We start from the raw sequence: 15,047 nt of genomic DNA, 5'->3' as shown, positions 1-15,047 counted from the left end.
CAGCAGCTTGAGGCAGCAGCCCTCCTATTACAGCTGGGTAGCTTGAGGCAGCAGCCCTCCTATTACAGCTGGGTAGCTTGAGGCAGCAGCAGCTTGAGGCAGCAGCCCTCCTATTACAGCTGGGCAGCTTGAGGCAGCAGCCCTCCTATTACAGCTGGGTAGCTTGAGGCAGCAGCAGCTTGAGGCAGCAGCTCTCTTATTACAGCTGGGAAGCTTGAGGCAGCAGCCCTCCTATTACAGCTGAGTAGCTTGAGGCAGCCCTCCTGTTACAGCTGGGTAGCTTGAGGCAGCAGCCCTCCTATTACAGCTGGGTAGCTTGAGGCAGCAGCCCTCCTATTACAGCTGGGTAGCTTGAGGCAGCAGCCCTCCTATTACAGCTGGGTAGCTTGAGGCAGCAGCCCTCCTATTACAGCTGGGTAGCTTGAGGCAGCAGCCCTCCTATTACAGCTGAGTAGCTTGAGGCAGCAGCCCTCCTATTACAGTTAGAATTTTGTAACGTTAGTTACTTATTGTTATCGATCAAAAATAACAAACATCCTGGCATTGACAACTTAGCTGGAAAGCTTTTTTTTTGGTCATTTAGCAGACACTCTTATCCAGAGCGACTTACAGGAGCAATTAGGGTTAAGTGCCTTGCTCAAGGGCACATCAACAGATTTTTCACCTATTCGGCTTGGGGATTAGAACCAGCGACCTTTCGGTTATTGGCACACCGCTCTTAACCACTAAGCTACCTGCCGCCCTCTCTGAAACCCTTAACAAGGAGTTGCAGTCCGTTTTGGAATGGGTGGCCAGTAATAAACTGGTCCTGAACATCTCTAAAACTTAGAGCATTGTATTTCACAGTCCCCAAATCCAGAACAAATTCAAGAAGGCGTACAGTATTATCTAGAGCCATTATTGCATGGAACTCTCGTCCATCTCATATTGCTCAAATGAACAGCAAACCTGGTTTTAAAAAAACCCCAGATAAAGCAACACCTAACGGCACAACACCTCTCCCCTATTTGACCTAGATATTGTGTGTTTGTATTGATATGTAGGCTACGTGTGCCATTTTTTAGTTCTGTCCTTGTATTTAGTTCTGTCCTTGAGCTGTTCTTGTCTATGAATGTTCTGTATTATGTCATGTTTCATGTTCTGTGTGGACCCCAGGAAGAGCAGCTGCTGCTTTCGGAACAGCTAATGGGGATCCTAATAAAATACCAATACCAACAGAACTGAACTGGCCTTTTTTGGGCAGACTGTTGTGTTTTCATGTGTGATTTTCTGGTATGTTTTTTTTGCGACAAAAAAGGAATAGAGTTGGAGAAACAGCCGGATAGAATATTGCTTTGTAAATGTAGGGTTTTGGAGTCAGATTGAAGAAGACATTCCCCTACTTTCCAATGTAAAGTTACAGAAGGCCCTTTTTTCAATGCAAATATCAACTCTCATCTCTAAAGAAAATTGAATTAGTCCTCTATCATGTCCTTATCTCTTTATTTAAGATGTAGGCGTCCTTCCTAACTCAGTTGCCGGAGAGGAAGGAAACTGCTCAGGGATTTCACCATGAGGCCAATGGTGACTTTAAAACAGTTACACAGTTTAATGGCTGTGATAGGTGAAAACTGAGGATGGATCAACAACATTGTAGTTACTCCACAATACTAACCTAAATGAGAGAGTGAAAAGAAGGAAGCCTGTATAGAATACAAATATTCCAAAACTTGCATCCTGTTTTCAATAAGGCTAAAGTAAAACTGCAAAAAATGTGGCAAAGAAATTAACTTTATGTCCTGAATACAAAGTGTTATGTTTGGGGGTAAATCCAACACAACACATCACTGAGTACCACTCTTCATATTTTCAAGCATGGTGTTGGCTGCATCATGTTATGGGTATGCTTGTCATCGGCAAGGACTAGGGAGTTTTTTAGGATAAAAAGAAACAGAATAGAGCTAAGCACTGGCAAAATCCTAGTGGAAAAACTGGTTGTCTCCTTTCCAACAGACACTGGGAGACAAATTCACCTTTCAGCAGGACAATAACCTAAAACACAAGGCCAAAATATACACTGGAGTTGCTTACCAAGACAACATTAAATCAGCTTGAAAATGGCTAGCAATGATCAACAACCAACTTGACAGAGCTTGAAGAATTTAAAAAAGAATAATGTGCAAATATTGAACAATCCAGGTGTGCAAAGCTCTTAGAGACTTATACTCAGAAAGACTCACAACTGTAATCGCTGCCAAAGGTGATTCTAACATGTATTGACTCAGGGTTGAACACTTATGTAATCAAGATATATTACTGTTTTATTTATTTTGATATTTTTTGTTGTAATTTTTCTTCCACTTTGACATTACAGAGTATTTTGTGTAGATCGTTGACAAAAAAATGACAATTACATTCATTTTAATCCCACCTTGTAACACAACAAAATGTGGAAAGAGGTCAAGAGGTGTGAATACTTTCTGAAGGCGCTGTAAGTCATCTCTCTCTTCCTTCTCTATCCTCTCCTCTCCTCCTATTATCCGCTGTGCTCAAACTAGATTAGAGAAGATTTCAAGAGAAATTTCAAAAGGCGATTATTTATAGCTGTAACCCTAAGACATTCTTCCTCTTTATTCTCTATCTCTCTCTGTAGACTCACTCTACCCCTTCTCTCTTTACCTATCAACCTCCTCTCCCCTTCACTCTCTTTCCCTCCCCCATCCCCCCTCTCCCTCCCCCATCCCCCCATCCCCCCTCTCCCTCCCCCCTCTCCCATCCCCCACCCCCCCTCCCTCTCTCTGTTGTTTTTAAATCAGTGGTACTGAGCTGACTGGGGATCATTGTGCTGATCTTGGTTCAAGGTTTTCAGGGGCAGGCAGCCGTCAATCAGGGCTGTGACATCACCGTCCAGAGCTTTAACTTTAAATACCTTTAAATCCTTAGCTAGCCTGTAGCTTGTACTCCCCAGTGGCGCAGTGCTAGCTGTGCCACTAGAGATCCTGGTTCGAATCCAGGCTCTGTCGTAGCCGGCCGTGACCGGGAGACCCATGGGGCGGCACACAATTGGCCCAGCGTCGTCCAGGGTAGGGGAGGGAATGGCCGGCAGGGGATGTAGCTCAGTTGGTAGAGCATGGCGTTTGCAACGCCAGGGTTGTGGGTTCGATTCCCACGGGGGGGTATGAAAAAAATGTATATATATAATAAAAAAAGTAATGTATGCACTAACTGTAAGTCACTCTGGATAAGAGCGTCTACTAAAATGTAAAATGTAGCGCTAGGCTAGGCTACCTTTATGAGTGCTAGCTTCACTGCCCCTAGTTGTTGATGTGGTGCCCTTTACCACTGCTGTGTAGCACTAGACCAGCTGTTACAGTAGCCGCTAGCTGCTAGCTTAATCAGTACTGTGCCCTTGATGGGTGCCCTCCCCCTAGGACTGTTGCTATAAAACTTTACTGGTTGCTGATTGGTGGCCTCTGACACCAGGCGCAGTATGACACAGCCTAGCTAGGGCATAACAGAACCTGGTCAGGTTCACTAACACTGCTATCCAGGTTGGGGTGTTCAGGGACAGTCACCCGGGTGTTCAGGGACAGTCATCCGGGTGTTCAGGGACAGTCACCCGGGTGTTCAGGGACAGTCATCCAGGGACAGGGACAGTCACCCGGGTGTTCAGGGACAGTCATCCGGGTGTTCAGGGACAGTCATCCGGGTGTTCAGGGACAGTCACCCGGGTGTTCAGGGACAGTCATCCGGGTGTTCAGGGACAGTCATCCAGCTCCTCCCAGTACAGTAAAAATACACACGGGTGAAAGGCGGAGCCGTCTTGACTTTTCTCTTCGGTCATGACTCACGGCCTACACACCCTTACTGTGGTCACATTTTAATGCTTTTAAATGACCTCTAGTTCCCTGTCTACCAAAGGTTTTACAACATGATGGAAATGGGTTGTGTGTGGTTTATAAACACGCCATGGTAGAATAGTGGGAATCGGTGACTGGTGTCAGTGTGGAAGCGAGGCTTAGTAACATCCTCTGATGCTGATGGGAGATCTACTGCTAATAAAGGCTGACTGCCAATACACAGACATACAGAGGATAGCTTACAGCTGAGGAAGGAAGATACTGTACTGTGCTGTACTGTGCGTGTGCGTGTGTGTGCGTGTGTGTGCGTGTGTGTGTGTGTGCGCGTGTGTGGGCTACAGGCTTGTATCTATGGTATTGTGTTTCCAACTCTGATAATGATAGAAATTATGTACATTCTACTACAGTATTATCAACAGTTGACTGGCTGGCTGGCTGACTGGCTGGATGACTGGCTGACTGACTGGCTGACTGGCTGGCTGGCTGGCTGACTGGCTGGATGACTGGCTGGCTGGCTGGCTGGCTGACTGGCTGGATGACTGGCTGACTGGCTGGCTGACTGGCTGGCTGACTGGATGACTGACTGGATGACTGGCTGGATGACTGGCTGGCTGACTGGCTGGCTGACTGGATGACTGACTGGATGACTGGCTGGATGACTGGCTGGATGACTGGCTGACTGGCTGGATGACTGGATGACTGGCTGGCTGGCTGGCTGACTGGCTGGCTGACTGGATGACTGGCTGGATGACTGGCTGGATGACTGGCTGACTGGCTGGATGACTGGCTGGATGACTGGCTGGCTGACTGGCTGACTGGCTGACTGGCTGGATGACTGGCTGGCTGACTGGCTGGCTGACTGGATGACTGACTGGATGACTGGCTGGATGACTGGCTGGATGACTGGCTGACTGGCTGGATGACTGGATGACTGGCTGGATGACTGGCTGGCTGGCTGGCTGACTGGCTGGCTGACTGGATGACTGGCTGGATGACTGGCTGGATGACTGGCTGACTGGCTGGATGACTGGCTGGATGACTGGCTGGCTGACTGGCTGACTGGCTGACTGGCTGGATGACTGGCTGGATGACTGGATGACTGGCTGGATGACTGGATGACTGGCTGGATGACTGGCTGACTGACTGGCTGGATGACTGGCTGACTGGCTGGCTGACTGGCTGGCTGGATGACTGGCTGGATGACTGGCTGGATGACTGGCTGGATGACTGGCTGGCTGGATGACTGGATGACTGGCTGACTGGCTGGATAACTGGCTGGATGACTGGCTGACTGGGACAAATTGAACCCAACCCCATTCCCAACGGAAATGACAATCCTATTGTATTAGCATCGCATAATAGTGATTAGGATTAACCATCACTACTAATATTACCTGCTGTTTACCTACCTGGCTCCTACGGCAGTATTCTTGTGGATTGGGACACGGCACAGCCTTCTGACTATGACAAATTGAAACCCAACCGCCAACCCAATCTCATTTGAAACGTAAATTACAATTTGTTTTGTATTAGCATTGCGCGATGACTATAATCACAGATGAACGATCCCTAGCCTAATATGTTCCTATTTTTTTGGGGGGGGGGGTTGAATGTTGACTGGCATCAATTAAGAGACATTATCCCATTTAGTGGGAACATTGCAGACTGAGAATTCCAGGCAGAGACCACGTCTGCATCCCAAATGGAAGCCTATTCCCTATGGGCCCTGGTCAAAAGTAGTGCACTACATAGGGAATAGGGTACCATTCTCTGGTCTAAAGTAGTGCACTACATAGGGAATAGGGTACCACTTGGGATGTTCGCTACATGAACATCTGGCTAGGGTCATGAGAACACAGTGACATGTCATCTCATTTCAGATAAACTCTGTTACATAGTCTAGATTGTTTTTGTTTTTGTTCCAAATGCCAGTTGGCCTATGGTTCTTACAGACAAGACTCTATTGGACGGGCAGGCCTGTATTAGGAGAAAAAGGAACCATGTACGTTATGTGTCCCGGAACGGCTATCTGTTAGCAGATAGACAGATTACATATTGTGTTTAGCAGGCGAAAGGCTGGGGCTGTGTGTGTGTGTGTGTGTGTGTGTGTGTGTGTGTGTGTGTGTGTGTGTTGTTTATACAGGAGTTCATTAATTTGTGTCTGGAGACAGACAACAGCCTGGGTAAGAGAGGGGGGTAGAGCCGAGCAGAGGACAGAGGCTTGTCAACGTGGGTTATACTGCTTTCACATAGGATTTAAGGCATAGCCGCAGGAAGTATTTTGGGGTGGGGGGGGTGCTGCGTTTTTTTTTTGTCGACGGGTGCCTGGACAATTATTTTGGCTGGCGTTGCAGACGGCTGTATCGGTCCGTTAATACAGGACTATTAAAAAGGCCCAGTCTACTACTTTTGTGAAAAAAAATCTGTTTATATGACCCCCTTACAAACAGGCCCATTTTTACCACAAACACCTTTTATACCTCCCATGTGCATGCCGGCATGCTGGAAACTAGTGGTAGTAGTGGTGTGCAGATGTAGGTGGGCATTTGTGGTACTGACTCAAAACTAAATGAAAAGTCACATCAACATAAACAAACAAACAAACAAAAAAAAGTATGATAATAAATTACCTTTTTACCCAGCATGCTCTACTGCAGGTACCGTTGTTGGAATTGTTTTTAATATCTGTGTTTTTGAATTATACATTGAGTGATTGATTGATTGATTAATCTTATGCTACACAAAGATAAATAACATACATTTTTCACAACGAATCCAAATCATTTAGTTAGATTTTTTTGCACCCGTTACTGAAATGATTGTTCCAGTTTAAATGGCTTAGGTAGTCTCCTCAGACTGTTCCTAACCCTGGCAATCATTATGAACGCAAGTTGCGGTGTGACAAAAAAAATCCAACTGTTGGATGTCCTAACTCTGGCTGGATTACAATAGGAATTACACATCACTTTGCAAACCAGCCTAATGCGACTTGCAGGTAGGGTTCCAAAATTCTGGTAAACTTCCCAGGTTTTCCAGAAATCCCAGTTGGAAGATTCCTGGAAATCATTCAAACCAGGTTTTTGTTTTTTTATCTGGTGTTTTTTGGGAAAGTTACCGGACTTTTGCAGGCCTGATGTGGCCTGTAAACCATGAGTTTCAGGCCACTGTATCAGGGTGAAGCTAGGCCTCAAAATAAAGCCTTATGAGATATGTCATGTGTCATAAAGAGTTGAATTCTAATTATAATATTAGCCTAGGAACTTGATTGGTGAAGGCCACAGGACTAAAAATTAACGTCTCTGTCACTAAAAAATACAGTCATGGGTGGTAACTAACACAGTCATGGGTGGTAGCTAACACAGTCATGGTGGTAACTCCAACACAGTCATGGGTGGTAATTCTAACACAGTCATGGGTGGTAACTAACACAGTCATGGGTGGTAACTAACACAGTCATGGGTGGTAACTAACACAGTCATGGGTGGTAACTAACACAGTCATGGGTGGTAACTAACACAGTCATGGGTGGTAACTAACACAGTCATGGGTGGTAACTAACACAGTCATGGGTGGTAACTAACACAGTCATGGGTGGTAACTAACACAGTCATGGGTGGTTACTAACACAGTCATGGGTGGTAACTAACACAGTCATGGGTGGTAAATAACACAGTCATGGGTGGTAACTAACACAGTCATGGGTGGTAACTAACACAGTCATGGGTGGTAACTCTACAATTCACTCGAAAAGGCAAGCCACACTGGGAAATTATACTGGGGCGTTATTTTTTATTATTATTATTTGCTGATAGAACTCAAATCTGGGCTGCCTACAGTGACTATCAGTTTGAGTAATGACTACAAAATCACTAAGTAACTGTACTGGGATATTTCAAACAGCTAATGGTGTTTCACCAGATAAAATGCTATTTTACAGTAAACAAATTGACAACAGACTTTCAGCACGCTTTTAGGGAAGGACATTCAACAAGCACAGCACTTACACAAATTACTGATGATTGGCTGAGAGAAATTGATGATAAAAAGATTGTGGGGGCTGTTTTGTTAGACTTCAGTGCGGCTTTTGACATTATCGATCACAGTCTGTTGCTGGAAAAACACATGTGTTATGGCTTTACACCCCCTGCTATAATGTGGATAAAGAGTTACCTGTCTAACAGAACACAGAGGGTGTTCTTTAATGGAAGCCTCTCCAACATAATCCAGGTAGAATCAGGAATTTGAGTAAAGCCAGTGTGTCTATGTATGCGGATGACTCAACACTATACACGTCAGCTACTACAGCGACTGAAATGACTGCAACACTTAACAAAGAGTTGCAGTTAGTTCCGGAATAGGTGGCAAGGAATAAGTTAGTCCCAAATATTTCCAAAACTAAAAGCATTGTATTTGGGACAAATCATTTACTAAACCCTAAACCTCAACTAAATCTTGTAATGAATAATGTGGAAATTGAGCAAGTTGAGGAGACTAAATTGCTTGGAGTAACCCTGGATTGTAAACTGTCATGGTCAAAACATATTGATACAACAGTAGCTAAGATGGGGAGAAGTCTGTCTATAATAAAATAAATTCTTAACAGCACTATCAACAAGGCAGGTCCTACAGGCCCTGGTTTTGTCACACCTAGACTACTGTTCAGTTGTGTGGTCAGGTGCCACAGAGGGACTTAGGAAAATTGCAATTGGCTCAGAACAGGGCAGCACGGCTGACCCTTGGATGTACACAGAGCGCTAACATTAATTTGCATGTCAATCTCTCCTGGCTCAAAGTGGAGGAGAGATTGACTTCATCACTACTTGTATTTGTGAGAGGTATTGACATGTTGAATGCACCGAGCTGTCTGTTTGAACTACTGGCACACAGCTCGGACACCCATGCATACCCCACAAGACATGCCACCAGAGGTCTCTTCACAGTCCCCAAGTCCAGAACAGACTATGGGAGGCGCACAGTACTACATAGAGCCATGACTACATGAAACTCCATTCCACATCAAGTAACTCATGCCAGCAGTAAAATTTGAATTAATAAACAGATAAAAATACACCTCATGGAACAGCGGGGACTGTGAAGCAACACAAACATAGACACAGACACATGCATACAAACACACGATAACATACGTACTATACACACAGATATGTGTTAGTACAGTAGAGGTCTGAGGGCACACACTTAATATGTTGTGAAATCTTTTATGAATGTATTGTAATGTCGTCGAACATCTCATTCCAAAATCATGGGCATTAATATGGAGTTGGTCCTCCCCCTTTGCTGCTATAACAGCCTCCACTCTTCTGGGAAGGCTTTCCACTAGATGTTGGAACATTGCTGAGGGGACTTGCTTCCATTCAGCCACAAGAGCATTAGTGAGGTCGGGCACTGATGTCGGGCGATTAGGCCTGGCTCGCAGTCGGCTTTCCAATTCATCCCAAATGTGTTCGATGGGGTTGAGGTCAGAGCCCTGTGCAGGCCAGTCAAGTTCTTCCACACTGATCTCGACAAATAATTTCTGCATGGACCTCGCTTTGTGCACGGGGGCATTGTCATGCTGAAACAGGAAAGGGCCTTCCCCAAACTGTTGCCACAAAGTTGGAAGCACAGAATCGTCTAGAATGTCATTGTATGCTGTAGAGTTAAGATTTCCCTTCACTGGAACTAAGGGGCCTAACCCGAACCATGAAAAACAGCCCCAGACCATAATTCCTCCTCCACCAAGCTTTTACACTATGCTGTAGGGCAGGTATAATATAATATAATATGCCATTTAGCAGACGCTTTTATCCAAAGCGACTTACAGTCATGCTGCATACATTTTTTTTTTTGTGTATGGGTGGTCCCGGGGATCGAACCCACTACCTTGGCGTAACAAGCGCCGTGCTCTACCAGCTGAGCTACAGAGGACTCCTGTCATCTGCCAAACCCAGATTTGTCCGTCGGACTGCTAGATAGTGAAGCGTGATTTTGTCCTCTGTAGCTCAGCTGGTAGAGCACGGCGCTTGTAACGCCAAGGTAGTGGGTTCGATCCCCGGGACCACCCCATACACAAAAAAAAAAATATGTATGCACGCATGACTGTAAGTCGCTTTGGATAAAAGCGTCTGCTAAATGGCATATTATTATTATATTATCACTGAGCACCGTGGTTGGACGCCCTAATGGGTTATGCAACCAATGCATATGGGTCTGGTAAATGTCTTAAATGGCCGATAAATTAAAATGTTCCCGGTCACGTTGTCCTGCGCCACATTTTCCTGACGGACACCCTGCTTCATACCGTTCCTGTACCATACCGGGATTTACGGTATTACCGGCAGCTTTTCCTGTACCATACCGGGGTTTACGGTATTACCGGCAGCGCACACAAGGGGCACTTTTCCTTTTTATTTTTATTTTTCTTATTGAAACAAATTTAGGCAGCAGGGATCTTGATCCAGGAGGGGATTGATTGTCTCTGCTGTAACTAAGAAGCTTGGTCTTGACGTCTAGCCACTTAGCTAGTAGTAAGTTAAACAAACCAAATGCTGTAGCTATATATATATATATATTATATATATTTTTTCAAACTACCCAGGTATACGGTATATTGGGTATACGACCAAGCCTATTTGTCATATTCTGTGGCGCCCCACTAAATGGTATACTGATAGTTGCCAAGCTGCACAGCGTGGTTTGTAAACAAACACACAGCCTAGTCAGTCAGCCGTGTCATTCATTCAGATTAACAGTAGTCAGAAGCAAGTCCGTGTCAATATATATAACAGTACTTCATATTATACTGACTCTGCTTTAAAAGCACACAACCTAACCTCCCTAATGGTGATGCAGTGATACAAGTCACCGGACAAAACCCCTGCATGGATAGGGCAAAGTTGGCATATTCTAGAAGCCCCTATAAACTGTAGACTCCACATAACGTCAACATTTCCACCCCATAGTCTAATAAGTGTGTGTGTGTGTGTGTGTGTCTAATCAGTGTGTGTGTGTGTGTGGGGGGGGGGGGGTTGTTAAACTATTGCTATTCACAGTACTTGTGCCTATTTGTTTTAATGAACAGACAATCCACCACAATCACCTTTAGTATAATAGACTGCAGGCTATAACAATACTGTAGAGTTTTGTAGAGAAAATGGCTGTTGACTGTGTGGTGCGAGGACAACAACCTCTCCCTCAACGTGACCAAGACAAAGGAGATGATTGTGGACTAAAGGGGGGATAAAAAAGAGGACTGAGCACGCCCCCCATTCTCATCGACGGGGCTGTAGTGGAGCAGGTTGAGAGCGTCAAGTTCCTTGGTGTCCACATCACCAACGAACTATCATGGTCCAAACACCCCAAGACAGTCGTGAAGAGGGCACGACAAAGCCTATTCCCACTCAGGAGACTGAAAATATTTGGCATGGGTCCTCAGATCCTCAAAAAGTTATACAGCTGCACCATCGAGAGCATCCTGACTGGTTGCATCACTGCCTGCTATGGCAACTGCTCGGCCTCCGACCGCAAGGCACTACAGAGGGTAGTGCGTACGGCCCAGTACATCACTGGGGCCAAGCTTCCTGCCATCCAGGACCTCTATACCAGGCGGTGTCAGAGGAAGGCCCTAAAAATTGTCAAAGACTCCCTAGTCATAGACTGTTCTCTCTGCTACCGCACAGCAAGCGGTACCGGAACGCCAAGTCTAGGTCCAAAAGGCTTCTCAACAGCTTCTACCCCCAAGCCATAAGACTCCTGAACAGCTAATCATGGCTACCCGGACTATTTGCATTTTTTCTTAAAACTGCATTGTTGGTTAAGGGCTTGTAAGTAAGCATTTCACTGTACGGTCTACACCTGTTGTATTCTGCACATGTGGCAAATACAATTTTGATTTGATTTGACCATGGCTAATTATTTTAATAGTCTTTCAGTTTTTATTGTTATTCTTTTGTTTTTTTATCCTCGTAAATATTTATGTTTTTATTTTCATTGTTTAAAAAAAAAAAAAAATCAGTGAAGCACTTTGTGTTGCATCCATGTCTGAAATGTGCTATAGAAATAAAGCTTGATTTGATATGATTTATGAAGTAGTGATTAACCTAATGCAGGGCTTCTTTTGAGTAACTGAAGATGACCTGGCTGCTGCTCTTTGTTATTATCATTTAGCCTACTGCAATTGCTATTCACATGGTACAAGTCGTAACTTGTTCCTAATCTACCACAATCAAAATAATAAGCAGCCAATCCACCAGTTACCCTTTGTAGAGGAAATTACAGTTGCGTAACTACACTTTTAAAGCAAGAAATTAAACTCAGCACTGTATTGTGTGACTAAAATGTAAAATGTATTGCCCAAATACAGGGCTTCTTTCAGCTGAACTGACCTGGATGGTTGCTTGTTACATGATAGCCTCATAACAACGTAACACAGCGAGTTAAAATGAGACAATATAACCAACTGATGTTTGTTGTGTGGATAAAGTGACTTCGCATCAAAGCTCTGATCATGTATCAAGACTCACTCACACGTGGACACAGTTGAAATGACAAGATGAGGGATACAGCCAGGAAGGAGTTGGAGTGAGGTGCGCTCACAAACGATGCCAGACACACAGTTATCACAGAAAACTATGCCTCCAGGACACGAATTACACAGCAATAAACTCACCACCGTCCAGATTCCGAAGTCACCGAATTACAACTCTGAACTGACAGCAATGTGGACGACTTCCGCGGTCCGAGTGGAGTAGTAAGGAGCCCCGAGGGAGAGAGGAGGTTTCCCTGCGAGGAAAACGAGCCTCCTCGCCTCTCCAGAAATACCTCCGTGGTCCCATCATTGAACGAGTCCGAAGGCAGTACGAGGACGGGCGGGACAGTGATCACACCGAGTCTCGGTACGGGGCTAACGTTCCCAACGGCCCCACAGCTCACAGACGTTGGTAGGTTCCCGAAGGTCCCATAGCTACTACTAGATCCCGTTGACATCCCGGCCACTGTCGCTCCGATATCGGCCACCAGGAACTCGCCGTCTCGGCGATGGGGGTCTCGGTTTCCATGGTCTAACGGTTGAACCGGCCGTCCGTCTAGAGAAATGTTACTAAGGAATAAAAGAGCTGCTTGTCTCCTCCGAGAATCCCTACTTTTCCTCAGGTGTTCTTTACGCGGTTTGGACGTACTGCAAGCTGTCAAGGCATCCCACCCGCCGGAGAGAGAACCGGTTCACGCCCCCCTACGGTGTCCATTGGACAGCAGCGACTAATATCTTAAAACGTATTGAACACGGTGAAAGCTGATTGGTCTGTCTTGCTTTTGTAATGAAACCCCCGTTTCAAATGTTTTCCCCCCCTGAGCGCAAGATGTCAAAATGTTTGAGACAATTTGAGAAAAGAGACAATTAATAGCTTTCTAATGGATGCGAATAATGAACTGCAGCTCAGTAGCATATAGGCTATTACATTTGACAATACAAGCTCTTTTCTCAGTAATCCTATAATAATTTCGTAATATCTGTGTTATTAAGGACAAATGCATGAAGGGCTAGGGATAATTAAGCCTACATAGACTATTGAGATATCTGTGACAGATACTAGGCAACATTATTCGAGGATGATAAACCGTGGGAAATGATAAAGTGGAGAGATAATCCGCAAAATCCGTTGTTGATTAATTTCTGCAATGATACTTTGTCCTCAGAGGCACACACGCACATTATTTAAAATCCTTAATACACCATTTTACACAAAAACTGGCTTTTAAATATCTTTACTAAAACATTCTTTATTGCAAAATGTAATATTAACTTCTACTCAAGCTGCCCGTTGTGTAACCAATCATCAGAAACATGGTGAGAAAAACATCCAAACAACCAACATGAGTACTGTCTCTTATTTGATCTCTCTGTGTCCCCAGTGTACACAAAGCCCAGCTTGCCCTGTCTCTGGACTAATTACAGGACACCAGATCAGGCAGGGAGGTGTTCTGGGCACGGGCAACCCTTGGTGATCATAGGCTGTGCAGTCACACAGACAGGCACACACATAAGCACACACATACACTGGCAGCGGCTGTGGCCATGGGGCAGAAGCTAGGGATTCTGGGAAGGTCAGCTGTGCCACCAGGGAGACTTTGTGTGTAAATGTGTGTGTGTGCGTGTGCGTGTGCGTGTGTGCGCCTGTAGGGTTTGCCACAATTGAGAATGTCAGCAGAGCAGTGCTGGATTCTACATAATCTGGACTGGAATTATGCACCCCAGCTAGGAAGCCAGGCAGAATGGGCCTGGGGGTGTGTTTGTGTGTCATGCAGCTTGCTGCTTCAGATTCATGTGCAGCAGAGAGATATCATCCCTCTTTGAGCCTCCGTCCAAAATGGCACCCTTTTCCTATAGTGAGAGCCCTGGTCAAAAGTAGTGCACTATTTAGGGAATAGGGTACAATTTGGGACGTAACCTATATTTCTCTGACTATCACTGTCCTCCTTCTCTTATCAACACCCAGTCTCTATCACTGATCATCACCCCGTCTCTATCACTGATCATCACCCCGTCTCTATCACTGATCATCACCCCGTCTCTATCACTGATCATCCCCCCGTCTCTATCACTGATCATCACCCCGTCTCTATCACTGATCATCACCATGTCTCTATCACTGATCTTCACCCCGTCTCTATCACTGATCATCCCCCCGTCTTTATCACTGATCATCACCATGTCTCTATCACTGATCATCACCCCGTCTCTATCACTGATCATCACCCCGTCTCTATTACTGATCATCCCCGTCTCTATCACTGATCATCCCCCCGTCTCTATCACTGATCATCACCCCGTCTCTATCACTGATCATCACCCTGTCTCTATCACTGATCATCAACATGTCTCTATTACTGATCATCCCCGTCTCTATCACTGATCATCACCCCGTCTCTATCACTGATCATCACCCCGTCTCTATCACTGATCATCACCCCGTCTCTATCACTGATCATCACCCCGTCTCTATCACTGATCATCACCATGTCTCTATCACTGATCATCCCCCCGTCTCTATCACTAATCATCATCCCGTCTCTATCACTGATCATCACCCCGTCTCTATCACTGATCATCACCATGTCTCTATCACTGATCATCACCATGTCTCTATCACTGATCATCCCCCTGTCTCTATCACTGATCATCACCCTGTCTCTATCACTGATCATCACCAT

At 45.3% G+C, this 15,047-nt stretch overlaps 1 protein-coding gene across 1 annotated transcript in view; it reads right to left on the bottom strand.

Annotated features, from left to right (window-relative positions):
- Positions 1–14,613, bottom strand: part of LOC311149468 (CDK5 and ABL1 enzyme substrate 2-like) — a gene marked incomplete at its 5' end in the record, with an annotated part of 82,250 nt that extends 67,637 nt beyond the window's left edge. Inside the window, 2 exons of the mRNA XM_084186663.1 lie at positions 12,508–12,922; positions 14,343–14,613. Of these exons, the coding sequence (XP_084042789.1) occupies positions 12,508–12,922; positions 14,343–14,613 (686 nt within the window). The remainder of the gene's footprint in view (positions 1–12,507; positions 12,923–14,342) is intronic.
- Positions 14,614–15,047: the final 434 nt, after the last annotated feature.

This window comes from Coregonus lavaretus, assembly GCF_964263955.1.
Source record: "Coregonus lavaretus genome assembly, chromosome: 22".
Classification (NCBI taxonomy): domain Eukaryota; kingdom Metazoa; phylum Chordata; class Actinopteri; order Salmoniformes; family Salmonidae; genus Coregonus; species Coregonus lavaretus.
This window is presented reverse-complemented; position numbering and strand designations above follow the sequence as displayed.